Consider the following 18,441-nt stretch of genomic DNA (forward strand, 5'->3'; position numbering starts at 1 on the left):
TACGATCATTGTCCCCCTTGCTAAAAAAAGCCCACCCACATGACTGAATGATTACAGGCCGGTAGCACTCCAAACATCATGAAGTGTTTTGAAAGAGTGGTGATGGTCTACATTCAGAGCAGCATACTGGACACTCTGGACCCCCTGCAGTATGCCTACTGGCCAAACAAGTCCACCTCAGATGCCATCGCAGCCGCACTACATTGTTCTCTCTCCCATCTGGAGAACAAAGACTCCTACATCAGTATGCTCTTTGTTGACTATAGCTCCGCCTTTAACACGGTTATCCCCCATAAACTCACCCATAAACTGTCTGCACTTGGCCTGCACCCCACCCTCTGTGACTGGCTTCTAGACTTTCTGACTGGCAGGCGCCAGTCTGTTAGGATTGGTAATAGGATTTCAGCCACCATTATCACAAATACAGGCACCCTACAGGGGTGCGTCCTCAGCCCCATCCTCTACACCCTGTTCACCCAGGACTGTGTCACCTTCCACAAAGATAACATCATCCTAAAGTTCTCAGATGACACCGCAGTGATTAGACGAATCACTGGTGGGGATGAGGCAGCCTACAGGAGGGAGGTGGACAGTCTGGCTTCATGGTGTGAGGACAACAACCTCACCCTCAACACAGACAAGACGAAGGATATGATAGTGGACATGAGGAAGGAGAGGAGATCTCACCGGCCACTGTTAATACGAGGGCTTGAAGTGGAGAGGGTGAGCAGCATTAAATACCTGGGTGTCTACATCAGTGAAGAACTCACTTGGACACTTAACACCACACAGCTGGTCAAGAGGGCTCAACAGCGGCTGTACTTTCTGAAGAGACTGAGGAAGTTTGGTATGTCGACTAAGATCTTCGGCAACTTCTACAGCTGCATTGTTGAGAGCATCTTGACCAGCTACATCACCGTGTGGTATGGCAACACTACTGCTATGGACCGCAAACACCTGCAGAGAGTGGTAAAGACTGCTGAGAAGATCACCAGGACCCCACTGCCCTCTCTGCAGAGCATCTACAACTGCAGAGTCTGCAGGAGAACTGCCTCGATCCTCAGGGACCCCACCCACCCCCGATCCTCAGGGACCCCACCCACCCCAACACGAACTGTTCACACTTCTACCCTCAGGCAGGAGGTATAGAAGTATGAAATGCAGCACTTCCAGGACTTCTTTCTTTCCCAAGGCCATTAGACTCCTAAATAACTAACTGGAGTTTATAACCATGGTTCACCTCATTCTATCTACCTCACATAACTGTATTTGACTTGTCCATCACACCCCTACCTGCACAATTACACTTTATACTTCTATTCTGTTTTTATACTTTATGCTGCCTCTGTTACTTATCTATCTGCTACTTATTATTTATGTTTATCTGTATATGTTGGTTATGTCATTTGGTGTGGAGAGCAAAGAAAGAATTTCATTGTACAGGGAAACCTGTTTCCTTACTGTGCACATGACAATAAACTTTGAACTTGAACTTGAATTTGAACTACTGGGCAGAGGTGACTTCTGCTTTACTGTACTGTTTTATATATTTGTGTTTTGTGCGATATACATACTGTTTTTTGTCTTAATACTATAAATAATGTTGTGATGTATTGTAAATTGTGTTGTTTACTTGTATTTACCTTGTTATGTGTAAGGATGTAACACCAACAGAAATTCATAGCAACTAATCTTCTTGCAGTATTGATCATTTAATTTTATTTTTATTTTTTATTTAATATTTTTATTGTTGCTATTGTTTTACTATATATGTTGCAGCTTCTAATATTTTGCTTCCCACAGACCCACCATGTTTATGGCACAAGGCAAGCTCCATTTTATATTTACGCTGACATGTGTCACACACACGCACTTAGGGGGCAGCCAAAGGTCCTAAAAGAGCATGAAAGAACAAAAGGTAGAGGTTTGGAACGGAGTGCTAATGCCTTTCTCTTCTCACAACAGAAAAACAGAAGATTAACAAACACATTCCTACCTCAAAACACAAGCAATAGTACCACTTCCTGCTTCTTCCCTGCAGACTCCAACTCTGGTCCCTGTTTGATGACTTCACTTCCAGCTCCATATCAATGATGTCACTTCTGGTTGCTGACAAAGAGATCATTTCCGTCCCACACCACCAACATCATTTCCTCCCTGATTCAATTCTGTTTCCTGCATTGCTGTAATTTCCTGTCATTTGTACATGAAAGACCCGTGGATGATCATCTTGATGTCAAATGTCTGTTTTTATTAATTTTGAATGTTGTTTCAAGATCTCTCTGGATTGCCGTCATTATATGGGGAATTCCCCCAATATTTGATCTGTTTCTCCTGTTTCTTATTTTGTTACATGTGTTAAATAAAAGCCATATTCAACCACACTACATAACTTTCATTGAAACCATAATAAAAGTTTTGAATGGAAAGAAGTTAAACTATAAAAAAGGCATTCCCAGTAAGACTATGCGGAAGATGTGAGCCACTAGTTTAATATAGTATGCCTAGCTTTGTGAAAGTGGTAGGAAAACCCACTTTACAAGCTTTACACCATGACTGCTGCTTGGGATTCAAATGCAGCAGCACTAATTAGTGTCATATCTGCTGTGCAACTGATTTGCCAGTATGCACAACACAGAATAAAAGGTAATGTATACAGTAATTTTAGATTAGCCTTTACAACACTAAAGGCATTAAAATTCTTTAAAAAGAATGTTAATGTTTCCAAAACAACTACTTGCAATATATTTTAGTTGCTTAGATGCAGAAGCAAGTACAATTCATCACTGCATTTCTTTATCATTAACCGAAAGCTATGTTCTTACTACTGTAATATATATATATTAAAACGCTGATTGCTAATGAGCGGTATGAGGTGGAACCAGTGTCATGAATGTGCAGGCAGGCAGTGCATGAGGCAGATGAGAGGGCAAGACTAGGAAGATTGTGGGGGCCCTGGTGAGTGGCAGAGAAAAGAGGCAGCAGCAGAAGAATAACCCTTAGAGAATAATATGGTATATCTCTGCTTTCTCATTTTAGTGAGCTATGTGTTTTACAATTGTGAAAACTGCATGGAAATCAAATTCTGGGGGCAATTTTGTGAAACTGCCTATGAAACAAAACTTAGTTGCTTAATTCATTACTACTGTTCTTGAAACCATTTGCCGATGTGAAAAACCACATTCTCTCTGGTTTCCATATTCTTACCATAACAGCTTTCTTAGAGATGTCTACTGTTTGCTTCACTAGATCAATAAAAAACTGCATTCTACTTTCATTATCCAGAAGTATTGGTGTTTAATCATCTTTTATTATCTGGTGGGGAGCCTTCAGCATGAAACCATGGACCATTAGCTTTAAATTTGTGAGTTGAATATGGAAAATAAAAACATATATTCTTGAAGACACAAGTGGAAAACAGCAGAAAACTGCACAGCTTTTGAAGTGAAAAAGGGGATACTATAGCAAGCCAAATTAACATTTGGAGATATATACTGAAATACAGTATATTACAAGATCCTGTTGAAAGAATAGGCAGTTTTACAGGAAATGATTTTGAGATGGTGGCACGGTGGCATGGTGGCGCAGTGGGTAGTACTTCTGCCTCACAGTTATGAGACTCGGGTTCGCTTCCCAGGTTCACCCTGCGTGGAGTTTGCATGTTCTCCCCGTGTCTGCATGGGGGTACTCTGGTTTCCTCCCACAGTACAAAGACATGCAGGTTAGGTGCATTGGTGATTCTGAATTGTCCCTAGTGTGTGTGTGTGCCCTGTGGTGGGCTGGCGCCCTGCCTGGGATTTGTTTCTGCCTTGTACCCTGTGTTGGCTGGGATTGGCTCCAACAGACCCCCGTGACCCGGTAGTTAGGATATAGCGGGTTGGATAATGGATGGATGATTTTGAGATATCTTGAAATACATTTAAGATATCTTAAAATGCATAAGAAGGTAAATTTAAGATGTCTGAAAATATATTTGAGATATCTTGAAATGCATTTGAGATATCACAAAATGTATTGCAGATATCATAAAATGTAAAGCAACTTATTTTAAGATATCTCAAAGTGAGTTTTAGATATCTTAAAAAGTAATTTACATTTTAAGATATCTGAAATTCATTTTGAGATATCTCTAAATGTTAATTTGGCTTGCCATTAGATACAGCTGTTAGCTTTTTCTCATTTATGGTTTATTGGTTACTTTACTGAATGTGTCTGATAGATGAGGCCTTTGGAAAAATGTCTAATTGTGGTCTTTTAAGGAAAATTCACCCTTTTGTGATTTATAAGAAGTACATAAAAAGACAAAATTAGATAGATAGATAGATAGATAGATAGATAGATAGATAGATAGATAGATAGATAGATAGATAGATAGATAGATAGATAGATACTCTATTAATCCCAAGGGGAAATTCATATAATCCAACAGCAGTATACTGATACAAAAAAAGAGACAATATTAAATTAAAGAGTAATAAAAATGCATGTAAAAACAGACAATAACTTCAGCAGTCTGTGGCTGAAGCTACTCCTCTGCCTAGAGATGACACTGTTAAGTGGATGCAGTGAATTCTCCATGATTGACAGGAGCTTGCTTAGCACCCGTCAATCTGCCACATATGTTAAACTGTCCAGCTTCATTCCTACAATACAGCCTGCCTTCCTAACAAGTTTGCCCAGGTGTGAGGCGTCCTTCATCTTTATGCTGCCTCCCCAGCACACCACTGTGTAGCAGAGGGCATTCGCCACAACCGTCTGGTAGAACATCTGCAACATCTTATTGCAGATGTTGAAGGACGCCAACCTTCTAAGGAAGTATAGTCGGCTCTGACCTTTCTTACACAGAGCATCAGTATTCGCAGTCCAGTCCAATTTATCATCCAGCTGCACTCCCAGGTATTTATAGGTCTTCACCCTCTGCACACAGTCACCTCTGATGATCACAGGGTCCATGAGGGGCCTTGGCCTCCTAAAATCCACTACCAGTTCCTTGGTCTTGCTGGTGTTCAGGTGTAAGTGGTTTGAGTCGCACCATTTAACAAAGTCTTTGATTAGCTTCCTATACTCCTCCTCCTGCCCACTCCTGATGCAGCCCACAATAGCAGTGTCACCAGCGAACCTTTGCACGTGGCAGGACTCCGAATCATATTGGAAGCCTGATGTATATAGGCTGAACAGGACCGGAGAAAGTACAGTCCCTTGCGGTGCTCCTGTGTTGCTGAACACAATGTCAGACCTGCAGTTCCCGAGACGCACATACTGAGGTCTGTCTGTAAGATAGTCCACAATCCATGCCACCAGGTGTGAATCTACTCCCATCTCTGTCAGTTTGTCCCTAAGGAGCAGAGGTTGGATGGTGTTGAAGGCGCTAGAGAAGTCCAAAAACATAATTGTAACAGCACCACTGCCTCTGTCCAAGTGGGAGAGGGATTGGTGTAGCATATAGATGATGGCATCCTCCGCTCCCACCTTCTCCTGGTATGCGAACTGCAGTGGATCGAGGGCGTGGCGGACCTGTGGCCTCAGGTGTTGAAGCAGCAGCCGCTCCATGGTCTTCATCACATGTGATGTCAGAGCAACAGGCTGGAAGTCATTCAGCTCACTAGGACGTGATACCTTTGGGACTGGGGTGATACAAAATGTTTTCCAAAGCCTCTGGACTGTCCCCTGTTCCAAGCTTAAGGTTGAAGATGCGCTGTAGAGGACTCCCCAGTTCCAGCGCACAGGCCTTCAGCAGTCATGGCGATACTCCATCTGGACCCGCTGCTTTGCTGGCATGAAGTGTCCGCAGCTCTCTGCTCACCTGCGTTGCTGTAATTGTGAGTGAGGATGTCTCTCCTATGCTGGTATTACAGTAATTACAGTACATTACATCCAATAGCCAAGTAGAAAGAGGTGTCTGGTGTGAATGATCACTCATGGACAAAGAGAACTAAGAGATGATTTTTGCTTAAGAATGCAAAATCAATTTTCCTCTTGTGTTTGATTTCTAATAAAGCTTTTGGAATACTGTTGGCAATACATGGTGTTCTTTTAATATTTTGATTCAGGAAAGTATACAGGACAACAAACTAAAAAACATAATTAAGAATCATAAAATAACAAAGCTGCCTGACCAAAATGATAATTTTGTGACTTCTGTCACCCACAAATGTTAATATTATCACATAAGTTTGTGATAAGACAACAAAAATATGTATTGTATTTAACTGTAACATTGTAAAGACTGATTTATTTTTGGTGAACTCACATAAGCATGACCTTATTTTAAGCTGGTTGTGGACAACAATAAATACATTACCAATTTTATAATGCAATAAACTGTTTAGACATCAACCTTGCAGTAATACTTAAATCATAAATGGATTTTTGCATTTCATATACATATACAGTATATTTTTACAACTTTATTTTTCTTTATCTTTGTTCAGACACTTAAAACATGTAGTGGCTGTAAATCATTGTTTAAAAGACAACTAGTTGTTAATGGACATGACATTCTCTAAATTTTATCTCTAACCAAAACAGGTTTGTTTTTAATTTTAAGAAATGTCTTCTGATTTTAATTTAGAATAATACTGTTTATTATGCTTTAAGCACTATAGCATTTTTTGGATGAGTGAGCGACACATGAGATTTGATAAAGGAAAACTGCTCTAATACAGTAATTTAACACAACATAATTAGAATAAGCAGCTGGAATAACAAAATTACGTGAATGGTTCCTTGATATTAGAGGGAATATAAGTAATTCTAATTTGGTAGACAAACTTATGACAGCATCTTTTAAAGCCCTTGAGAATTATTGCTTTTAAGATATTTGATTAAGCTTCCTGTCATAGCATACTGTCTATATATATAAGGGAAAAAACAGGCACAGCATTAAAACAGAGACAGAATTAGTGAAATGCTATTCCTGGCTGCTGTTTTAACTGTCACATTGACAAGGGTAGAAGGACCTGTTTGCAAACTACGAGGAAGACGGGAATATCCAATGTTTGCAAAGGATGGAGATATAATACTGGGTGGCATATTTTTGTTTCATGGACTTATGGCTGAAAAACAGTCTTTTAAAACAATGCCAAATCCAGCACAATGCAAAGGGTAAGCAAAAACCTCAAGTAATCAGAGTCATTTATTTACGTTATTATGAGGATGTATGTACTTTGTCTTTTAGATTAATCGAGAAGAAAACTTTAGGGATATTACTGTGTTATACTGTGAAGTTACTGTGACATGAACCAGAAATATAAAAAACACAAAAAAATTAGTTTGAATATTTAAATGATCATCTTTTTGGGAAGGGTACCATGCTTGTGAATATTTATTTAATTAAAGATTTATTAAGCAAAATGATCTGTATGGGATACTGTGATCTTGAACTGGATTAAGTGTGGTCATGAAATGGATAAATCGACAAATGTGATTCTAAATAAGGTTTAAAAGCTAATTATTTAAAAGAATATTCAGATTTTTTTAAGTTTGAAATATTTAATAAATTACTTGAATCTAAACAACAGAAAATAAAATATTTGTTTGTAAAAAGTAAATTGTTTTCTTATTAGTAATTTATGTCATGCTCTATTTATTGCTATGTTTTCTCTAACAGCTTAAATCTCAAAGAATTCCAATATGCTCAAACAATGGTTTTTGCCATTGAAGAAATAAATAACAGAACAGATATACTTCCAAATGTTGCCCTGGGATATAAGTTATTTGACGGATGTGGATCAATACATATGGTTATAAAAGCGGCTATGGCATTAATGAATGGACAGGATGAAGAAGTTTCACTTGACACCTCTTGTACTAAACCATCCACTGTTGCAATCATAGGAGTATCTGAATCACCTCAGAGCATCGGTGTAGCCACAACAATTAGATCATTTAACATACCACTGGTGAGATATTATACTCTATTTTAAAATGAACTGATCAATATTTTACATAGAACATTTAATTTCAAATGTAAAAACTATTGACAAGAAATTATAATATTCCGAAACAAGGTTTTATAGTACCTGATTAAAATGTAAAGCAAAGAATACTGCAAAGTGGGCTAACAACAAATTAAATAAACACAAAATAATATGTCTATTTTCAGTTAAGAAGGTTTACATTTTTGTCTCTGTTTATTAACTGCTAATAGGAAATGAGCTAAAAGTTCACATTTAAGAATTATTCAATTATCAGCATATTTGTAATGTGTATGTATTACTAATCATTACGATCATTAATTGGAATGATCAAGTCAGAAAATGGATGGATAAAAGGACGTATGTTTGCACACTGTTGTCCTAATGTCATTTTCTGTTACTTAAGTGCTATGTTTTACAACTATTTTGAAATTCACTCGTATGCTGTTTTGCTGTCTCTAGCTCTAAAAGACTGGGGTCAATTCTCAGCCTAATTAATGTATTTACAGAGTTTACTTATTCTCCCTGTGCCTTTTCAGGTTTTCTTCCAAAATACAAGCAGTTTAGGTTAATATGCGACTATGCATCTACTGAACCTTGTTAATCCAGTTCTAAAGTATTACAGAACAGGAGCCTCTTCTCAGTACAGGAGAATAACCTAAATGTAAGAAACCATATTTCCCTCAATATACTGTATTTTATCAAAAACATTTCCCAATATATTAAGACATGCAATATATTGTGTGTCCAGGTCAATGGCAGATCATTCATGCCTTATCTTTTTACTTTGAAAAAGCTAAACACTGTCTTCCTAATTAGATCAATTTATTTTCAACTTGGTGTAACTCATTTCAATTGAAGCTAAGTAGACTTCAGTTTCCAATCTTATTACTTACTGGTAGTAGGTTAATATTCAGGTTATAATTTGTGCTGTATCACATTCTGATTGGTTCCAAAACATGTCCCAATATAAGAAACACTGTGTGAGACATCTCTTTGATGATATTTTCAGTGCCAGGTTTATATATTAAACAGAAAACAAAACAAAACTGCAATATAACTTGAAATATAAACCTGAAAATATATTATACAGTATAGTATATTTAAAAATATATTGTAATAGTTTCTAAAATGTATCTTACACTATATTAGCCCTAGTACTGTAAAATATAAAAAATATATATTTTTAGATTTTGGAAAATATATTGTAATATACATACATAAATCTATAAAGTATAAATCTACATATTTTACAATATATTTCAGTATATTGCAAGATACTGTAATACACTAATTCTTCAAGTATTTTGTAACATATATTAAAATACATAGATTAAGATACAGTATAATTAGAAAATAATTGTGTATTTAATTTGTGTAAGGTGTTCTGCCTTTAATTTGTTCAATGCAATTAAATATACACATTTATGCTTTTTTCATCGTTAATATTAAATGTTAACATGTACTTAAAAAGAGTTATGATGAAGCTGTTGGTTTTTATTCTTTTTTATTTACTTTAGGTAAGTCATTTTGCAACCTGTGCTTGCCTTAGCAACAAAAAGGAGTTTCCAACCTTTTCCAGGACAATACCAAGTGACTACTATCAGAGCAGAGCTCTAGCCCAGTTGGTCAAGCACTTTGGATGGACTTGGGTTGGTGCAATCCGAAGTGATAATGATTATGGGAACTTTGGTATGGCCACATTTGTGCAGGCTGCACAACAACAGGGAATTTGCATTGAATATTCAGAAACCATTTACCGAACAAACCCAAGAGACAACTTTCTCAGAGTTGTAGACATAATAAAAGCGTCCACATCAAAGGTCATTGTTGCATTTGCCTATTTTATGGACATGGAAATGCTAATGAAAGAGTTGTTTATTCAGAGGGTGACTGGTCTGCAGTGGATAGGCACTGAAGCCTGGATATCTGCTAGCACTCTTGCAACAGGTGAAAGCTACCAGATTCTGGGTGGTGCAGTTGGATTTGCTATTAGCAATGCGGTTATACCTGGCCTTAGGGAATTTTTACTTAATGTACGCCCATCTGCAACCTCTGAAAACAATGGTTTAAATGAGTTATGGGAAAACACATTTAGTTGCTCCTTAAATAGTAAAGACAAGCCTGGAGGAACTAATTTATGTACAGGATCTGAACAATTAGAAAATGTAAATAATGACTACACAGATGTCTCGGAACTCAGAATCACCAACAATGTATATAAAGCTGTGTATTCTGTGGCTCACTCAATACAGAATATAATTAAGTGCCAAAGTGCACTGGAACATATTTTAAACATCACATGTGCAAACCAGCTAAGAATCGATCCCTTCCAGGTACAGTAAGATGGTTAATACTGTAATTCTATATAAATAAGCCTACTTTTAAGAGCGGCACAGTGTTAGTGCTGCTGACTCGCAGTTAGGAGACCAGGGTTCGTGTCCTGGGTCTCCCCATGGCTGCGAAGGTTCCTTCCGGGTGCTATGATTAGATGAATTGGAGACACAAAATTAGCCCTACTGTGTGTTCACCCTGTGATGGACTGGTGTGCTATGTTAGATGGGACAGACTCAAGCACCACCCACGACCCTGTATAGAAATAATGGGGTTAGAAAATGACTGACTGATTGAGTAAGCCTACTTTTACTTCATTAATTTCTTCTCATTCTTAAGGTTTTGCAGCATCTGAAAACAGTTAACTTCACTACCAAAAATGGGGAAAAGGTGTATTTTGATGAAAACGGTGACCCTTCTGCAAGATATGAATTAATTAATTGGCACCATAATGAAGATGGTACCATCAAATTTGTAACAGTTGGTTTCTATGATGCATCTTTGCCACAAGAACAGCAGTTCATAATGAACAATAACAGTATAGTATGGGCAGGTAATAAGACTAAGGTAATAATTCATGTTATTAAAAAAATACAATTAACTAATTCTGCATACAGTTCATAACTCCTTATCCAGAAACCTTTAACCAGCATGGCACTAAATTAATTTATATTAAGCAGCTTAATTCTTGCAGGCTCCCTGAAAATTAAATTTTTTTGTTCAAACCAATTCTTGCTTTAATTGGATATCAATTAATTATGATTAACCATTAAAGTATTTTCCAATTAATGCATTTATTCTTTCAATGCATAAACCACCCAATATTTTTTTACTCTGTATATTTAAATATAATTAGGACTCTGTATTGATCCCAGGACTGTGATTTGTATAATCTGGTTTGTAAAATGGATGGGACAGATGGATGAATAGATGAAACAACTGTTGCTGATATTGCTGAGTTCTATAACTTCCCTCTCAGTTGACTTGGTTATTTGAAACGTTACTTGTTCTTTCTCATGCAAGTTATAATGCAACTGTTTGAGAGCAGGAAAAGCTTGTGTAATTAAAAGAGTTTTCTTATAAACAATGCTTCTTAAATCTCAATGAATGACAATAGAAAGTACACACTGGTACAAGGATACAAAATGCCTTCAATGCCAACAAATATGCCATCATTAGTAAACAATGCTTAACAAAAACTAATCACAATTATTTTGTTTTTTAAAATATTCTGGAAATTGCTGCTACAACATAATTTATCAAAAATGTTGTGGGACATTCATTATATAATTTTTAGGCATTTGTGCATTTACTATACACAATTCAATAGTATTGTATTTTATGCATGTTTTGCTAATGTATTATAAAGTATGCATAATACTCTAATAAAGCATTAATATATGAAATATGTATGTAAAAATAATATTTACTACAAATAGCAATAGTTTAATATAATTCTGTGCATTTTATGGTAATCACATAAAGTAAGTATCTACAGTAATAGCTGCATAATACACCATCGGTCAACCATTGTAAACCTCAGACTCTGGATATGTTTTTGAAACAACTGCTGTCACATGATCAGCTGACTTAAAAAAGGGGTATATACAGAAGGTAAACGTGATTAATCATTTTAAAGATTAAATAAAATTTACAGTATATTTCAATGTGAATAGTGTGTAAACTTATATTGTTTCAGGAGTTACAGCTACACAACACAATCAAACTGTCCCATCATAGCCAAAGTAAAAAGAACATTCAAAGTTTGTGGTGTATCACAAATGATCTTTCACTTAATCACACTGACCATTTAATCTATACAAAAATTAATAAAGTACAAAATCCCAAGACCAAAATTTACTTTAATTTAGACCATATTCCATTTTTTGCAAGGTACCAAAATCAGTATGCAGTGAAAGTTGCCCAGTAGGCACTCGCAAGGCTGCACAGAAGGGAAGGCCTATTTGCTGTTTTGACTGCATACCCTGTGCTGAAGGAGAAATCAGTAATGTCACAGGTGAGTTAAAGAGAATAAAAATAAATCAAATAAAACCTACAAAACAATTGAAATCAGTTCTTATTCATGTTATAGAGCAGCTACATATAGCTGAATATGGGTTCCAAAAGTGTAATAGCCATTCCCCTAGTGGTATTCCTGTTCCTGCCTGGTATTCCTGTTCCTGCCTGGGTACTGCATATTTCTTTCACCTAAATATTTTGAACAGTTTTTTTTTAATAGGAAATTAGCTCATTATACAGGAAACACCACACCTTCATCTTTTTCATAGTATATTATTCCGAATACTGGAAGAAAAACTTCCTTCTCTTGAGAAAATCAATTAATAGCAAAAAAGTTTCCCTTGCAATGGAAAACATAAAAGAACACATTGTTGTATCTTCTGTAGTATATCAATACAAGTCATCTTTTGTGAATTTCTCAGACTTAACACAGGAACAGAGATACTAAAGTATTCATCAACAAGATTTTGACCTTTATTCAAAGAGCAGAAGGAGGTAAAGTTACACTTGGGAAACTTGGTGAGATGAAATCCATCCCAGCAGTATCAGACACAAGGCATGAATCAATTGTGCATGAGGCATAAGTTTATCAAAGATCACACTCAGTAATACAAGGCTAGTTTAAAAATACCAATCCACATAACACACATATCTTTATGTTCTTGGACTACATTGGAGCATCAAGAAATAAAACAGTGTTGCCCAAGAGCCTAATATACTATATTTATATTAACCAGAATGGACATTGTATGGTGTGTTAAATTATTAGTGTAAATTATATTTTCTGTGGATAATTACTATCACTTTTTGTCTCATTTTGCAGATTCTTTTGACTGCATTGTTTGCCCTTTGACATATAAAACGAATGAGCTGCGAGACCAATGTATTTTGAAGGAGACTGAGTTTCTTTTGTTTAGTGAACTGATGGGTTCATTACTGGTAGCATTTTCACTGCTTGGCACTTGCATCACAGTTGCGATAGCAATTACTTTTTTTTACTTCAGAGACACACCTATCGTTAAAGCAAATAACTCAGAATTAAGTTTTCTTCTACTTTTTTCACTTACGCTTTGTTTCCTGTGTTCTTTGACTTTCATTGGTCAACCCTCTGAATTGTCCTGTATGTTACGCCACACAGCATTTGGGATTGCATTTGTCTTGTGCATTTCTTGTGTACTTGGAAAAACTATAGTGGTGCTAATGGCATTTAAGGCTACTTTTCCTGGCACTAATGTTATGAAATGGTTTGGGCCCAGTCAACAGAGGTTAAGTGTATGCAGTTTCACACTCATTCAAGTCCTGATATGTTCTCTGTGGTTAATAATTTCACCTCCTTTTCCCAACAAAAACATGAAATCATATAAAGACAAAATAATTTTGGAATGCCATGTAGGATCAGCCTTGGCATTTTATTCGGTACTCGGTTACATTGGATGTCTTTCATTCATCTGCTTTATTCTTGCATTTCTGGCTCGTAAACTCCCCGATAAATTCAATGAGGCTAAGTATATTACATTTAGCATGCTTATATTTTGTGCTGTCTGGATAACTTTTATTCCAGCCTATATTAGTTCCCCCGGAAAATATACAGTTGCCATTGAAATATTTGCTATCCTGGCTTCTAGTTTCAGTTTGCTTTTTTGTATTTTTATTCCGAAATGTTATATATTATTACTAAAACCTGAGAAGAACACAAAAAGGCACTTAATGGGTAAAGTGAAAACAAATCAGTAGTATTGTTAAAAAAAGTCTTAGCTTGCAATAGCTATTGAGGAGTTACAAAAAATCAGTATCGTTCATTATGAGCACTGAAACCAAAATCATAAAAATATTCAACAATCCATTTTTCTCTATGTATATTTTCAATGAGAGAAAAAAAAAACATTCAACCACCTGAGATTTTAAACTCAACTAGTTGTGGTGTCAAATATACATTAATAAAGATAAAAAGCATAGGTTTCAGTATATAGTAATTTATGAAAGGCAATTAACAGTTTTGGAAGACACACAGTAATCAGCCATGTAAGAAGCAATAATCATTACTACCTAATTATAAGAAAATATTACTGGTGGAGTCCTAGGCCTATGATAACGATCAGAATAGCATTATGGAAGGAGCGTGTCCTCCTCAGGACTGACCCAATAAAAAGTAACTCTTATCAGAAGTCTAAGAGAGCCTCAAAAAATGGTAAATGTGTTATGTTACTGCTGCCAATATATAATGGTCCATGTTTCTCTATGTCAACAAATGTCTTGCAAATATTGTCACCAAAAACCTATTCCTTTTTGGGTTTTTTTCCTCCATGGTTAAGATGTTTGGCCTAAAAAGCTGGTCAACTGAATTCTCATGAAATTAGGAATTATTCTGGAAACATAATGTCATGATCTCTTGTTTTCATAAAATTCCAGGTCATGGTGTAGTCGACATGTATCAACCACATTGTTTCTGCCAAATCATTTATTATGCAAGGCTTTTGTGTCAATTAACATATCTGTATTTATTCAAAAGAAAATCAAAAACATTTTAATGTTGGGACAAAACTTGTGCTGGCAAATTGTATGTAACATATTTTTTAAAAACGTATCTGTCATTTCTAGCAATATACTGTAGTAGTGTAAGTTCAGCAGGAGAATAAAACCTAATAAAGTTATAGTACTGCAAATTGTCAAATAATACTGAAAAAATAAACAGTTTTTTAAATGATTTGTCAATTAAATTAAAAGGTATCATTTAAAACCCTTTATGATAAAAATCTGCAAAGTATTCAGTATGTTAAACTTCATCTACTGAACAGCATTTCTGAAGGAGACCTTAGTGAAAACAATATAGTGTAGCAGTGTTAGACTTTGTCAATTTATTTTTATTAACATGTATTCTGAAATAGTTTTGTTGGGCCAGTCGTGATTCTCAAATGCGAATATATATTTTGGAACAACTCGTTAAAAAGATTGTAGAGCGTAACAACGCAATCCTCCACTGTAAATGCTATGTCCATGGGGCTTCTTCCTCAAATACCTGCCATTAATTCAAGTCTGTCCACTTTAAACCGCTAGACTTCAGGGAGAGAGCAAAAGAAACTGAATAAAAGACTTGAAGCTTAGAAAAATTCAGGAGCCCAGTGGCCAAGGTAACTGAAATTTAATAATTAATTTTGTACATTGTGAATAACGCTTTGACAGAAGAGGCAGACAGACATGCACACATGTAGACTACTCCATTACGGACAGTCTGAATGATTTTCGCCCAGTGGCACTCACATCTGTCATCATGAAGTGCTTTGAGAAGCTGGTGCGGAGTCATATCATCACCTGCCTGCCAGCAGACCTGGACCCATCTCAATTTGCTTACCAAGCCCTTCATGCTGCTCTGACCCATCTGGAGCAGCAGGGGAGTTACACAATGACTGGTGTCCAAACTGGCAGATCTGGGATTTCCATCACTCACCTGCAGTTGGATACTGGACTTCCTGTCTGGTCGTTCCCAGAGGGTCAGGCTGGGTCTCCACACATCCACTGCTCTCAGCCTCAACACTGGGACGCCGTAGGGTTGTGTGCTCAGCCCACTCCTCTACACCCTCTATACATATGACTGTGTCCCCACTCACCATAGCAACAAGATCATAAAGTTCGCGGATGACACAATGGTGGTCAGACTCATCTCAGGCAAGGAGGGTGAGCTGGCATACAGGGACGAGGTAAAGCGGCTGTCAGAGTGGTGCACAGTCAATAACCTGCTCCTCAACACCACAAAAAACGAAAGACCTTGTTATTGACTTTAGAAAAAACAAAACTGACATCCAGCAACTCACCATTGGCGGGGCCTGTGTGGAGAGGGCTGGAGGATGACCAGCGCCAACAACCAAGGAGCTGCTGAAGAAGGTGCAGCAGAGGCTGTATTTTCTGAGAATTCTCAGAAAGAACCATCTCCCCAAAAATCTGCTCCTTGTCTTTTATCACTGTTCGATCGAGAGTATGCTCACGTACGGACTGTGTGTGTGGTACGGCAGCTGCACTTCCTCAGCAAGAAAAGCGCTCCACAGGGTCGTCAGGACAGCAGAGAGAACAATTGGCTGTACCTTCCCCACTCTGGGACAAATCTACACCTCCCGATGCTGCAAAAAAGTAATAGACATTTCACAGGATTCATCACATCCCAGTCATTGCCTCTTCCAGCTTTTGCAATCGGGTAAGAGATACAGAGCAATGAAAACCAGGACAAACTGCCTTAAAAACAGCTTTTATCCAAAAGTAATCATGGCCCTGAACTCAGAATAAAACTGCTCCATATCATTCTCCCAATGTGCAATATAGACCTTAAGTCAACAAGTGCAATTTGTATATTTTGTAAAGTACTTTTATTACTATTTGGTTTGTTATTATTTTCTCTCTTTTTGTCTTTTTAACTCGTATGCCTCACACTGAGTCAACTGCACCTTCAATTGCATTGTTCCTTTGTAAAAGTGACAATGACAATAAAGATCTATCTATCTATTTGGCTCCACACATTTAAAATTTGTTTCTGTCTGCTATCTTTCTGTCATTTTGACTTTTTCAGCACTATATGGCATAACAACAGCATATACAGTACTGTACTGTCTATGTACTGTATCTATACTAATAAAAGGCAAAGCCCTCACTCACTCACTCACTCACTGACTCATCACTAATTCTCCAACTTCCCGTGTGGGTGGAAGGCTGAAATTTGGCAGGTTCATTCCTTACAGCTTCCTTACAAAAGTTGGGCAGGTTTTATATCGAAATTCTACGCGTAATGGTCATAACTGGAAGCAGTTTTTCTCCATTTACTGTAATGGAGATGAGCTTCAACGCCGTGGGGGCGGAGTTTCGTGTGACATCATCACGCCTCCCACGTAATCACGCAGTACATAGAAAACCAGGAAGACCTCAAAAAAGCGCTGAAGAAAACATGCATTATATAATTGAGAAGGCAGCGAAACAATAAGAAGCGAGCAAGTGACATATACAACCATATTCATGAGTTCTGCTACTTCGGAAACAAAGCACGATGTAAACCTACACTTTAAATTAAGTTCATAGACAGGCTGCCGCTGGCGTTTGTAATTTAGTGCCTGCCCATATAAGGCCGTCCGTCAGCGGCAATCCAATAGCAAACTGCCACGGGTAAATATTCACGGGTGAAGGACTGTGCTTATGGAGAGGAAGATGAGATGGTCAGGGTGGTGTTTGACACAAACTCAGCAAAACTGCGAGAGAAAGTTTTAAGTGCCAGGACTAAGGTAACATTAAATACAGCCATGGACATAGCACGAGATGGCACCAGCATAGCTGGGAACCTTCGATGCATGTACACCGAGCGGCTCACGTGAACTGACGAGTGCACAGATAAAAGCAACAGTTCCAAAGAGCTGAACAAAACCGAATTACACAATTGAAAAGGCAGCAAAAATATGAAGCGTCTGATATATACAAGCATATTCATAAATCCAACTACTGCGGAAACAAAGCACACGTTGGAAAAGTCAATGTCCCGCTAAAGGAAGACAGTGTAAAAAACCGTGCATGCAGTGTGTCAGGTCTCAGATAAAGAAGAAGACGAGCTGTTTATTGATGCAGTAAGAAACGAATCGATGAATGAAACCTGTCATCTTTACAACGATTGACAAACACGGAATGTAACTTGAACACAACACATCCTACAAATACGAACCTGATTGAAAGAAATAATGATAATCAAATCCTTGATGACAGCAACACTCAGTAACACTCACAAAACAAATACTGTATATTGACAGTCATGTTACGTTATTTTTAAAATGTTCCCTTTTCTTTTCTAGCTTTTTAACACACTACTTCTGCATACGCGGGTATATATATATATATATATATATATATATATATATCCCGATCTACATACTCGAATAATGGATACTTTATTCGCCATCAATGATTGTTTTGGTAAAGCCATACTCAGTGTATTCATTAGATGAACGGTAAAAAGTAAGAGCGAGGGAGGATGACTTATTGAGGCATGCAGGCTGTAGTGCGTCAACTCTATCTGAATTGCGCGATCACATTTGAAAAATATATCTTTTCAAGTTCTATTTAGTCCATATGTGTCAAACTCAAGGGCGCGGGCCACATCCGCCCGGTGTAATTATATCCGCCCGAGATCATTTTATATACTGTATTA

General features: G+C 37.2%; 2 protein-coding genes across 2 annotated transcripts in view; both read left to right on the forward strand.

Annotated features, from left to right (window-relative positions):
- The window catches only part of LOC120532201 (vomeronasal type-2 receptor 1-like), a 43,122-nt gene extending 36,616 nt beyond the window's left edge, over window positions 1–6,506 (forward strand). Inside the window, exon 12 of the mRNA XM_039758085.1 lies at window positions 6,432–6,506. Coding sequence (XP_039614019.1) covers window positions 6,432–6,506 — 75 coding nt within the window. The remainder of the gene's footprint in view (window positions 1–6,431) is intronic.
- A 443-nt stretch (window positions 6,507–6,949) lies between these two features.
- Window positions 6,950–14,003, forward strand: LOC120532287 (extracellular calcium-sensing receptor-like). Its single transcript, XM_039758205.1, has 6 exons — window positions 6,950–7,104; window positions 7,610–7,901; window positions 9,437–10,252; window positions 10,590–10,817; window positions 12,144–12,267; window positions 13,093–14,003. Exons 1-6 carry the CDS (start codon window positions 6,995–6,997, stop codon window positions 14,001–14,003), a joined length of 2,481 nt encoding a protein of 826 aa, XP_039614139.1. The 5' UTR covers window positions 6,950–6,994.
- Window positions 14,004–18,441: the final 4,438 nt, after the last annotated feature.

This window comes from Polypterus senegalus, chromosome 1, assembly GCF_016835505.1.
Source record: "Polypterus senegalus isolate Bchr_013 chromosome 1, ASM1683550v1, whole genome shotgun sequence".
NCBI classification, from domain to species: domain Eukaryota; kingdom Metazoa; phylum Chordata; class Cladistia; order Polypteriformes; family Polypteridae; genus Polypterus; species Polypterus senegalus.

Coding starts and splice junctions, on each gene's coding strand:
- LOC120532287 (XM_039758205.1), top strand. CDS start 6,995: ATGTTTGCAAAGGATGGAGATATAATACTGGGTGGCATATTTTTGTTT. Junction 10,253..10,589: donor TAAGAATCGATCCCTTCCAG/GTACAGTAAGAT, acceptor CTCATTCTTAAG/GTTTTGCAGCATCTGAAAAC. Junction 10,818..12,143: donor GGGCAGGTAATAAGACTAAG/GTAATAATTCAT, acceptor ATTTTTTGCAAG/GTACCAAAATCAGTATGCAG.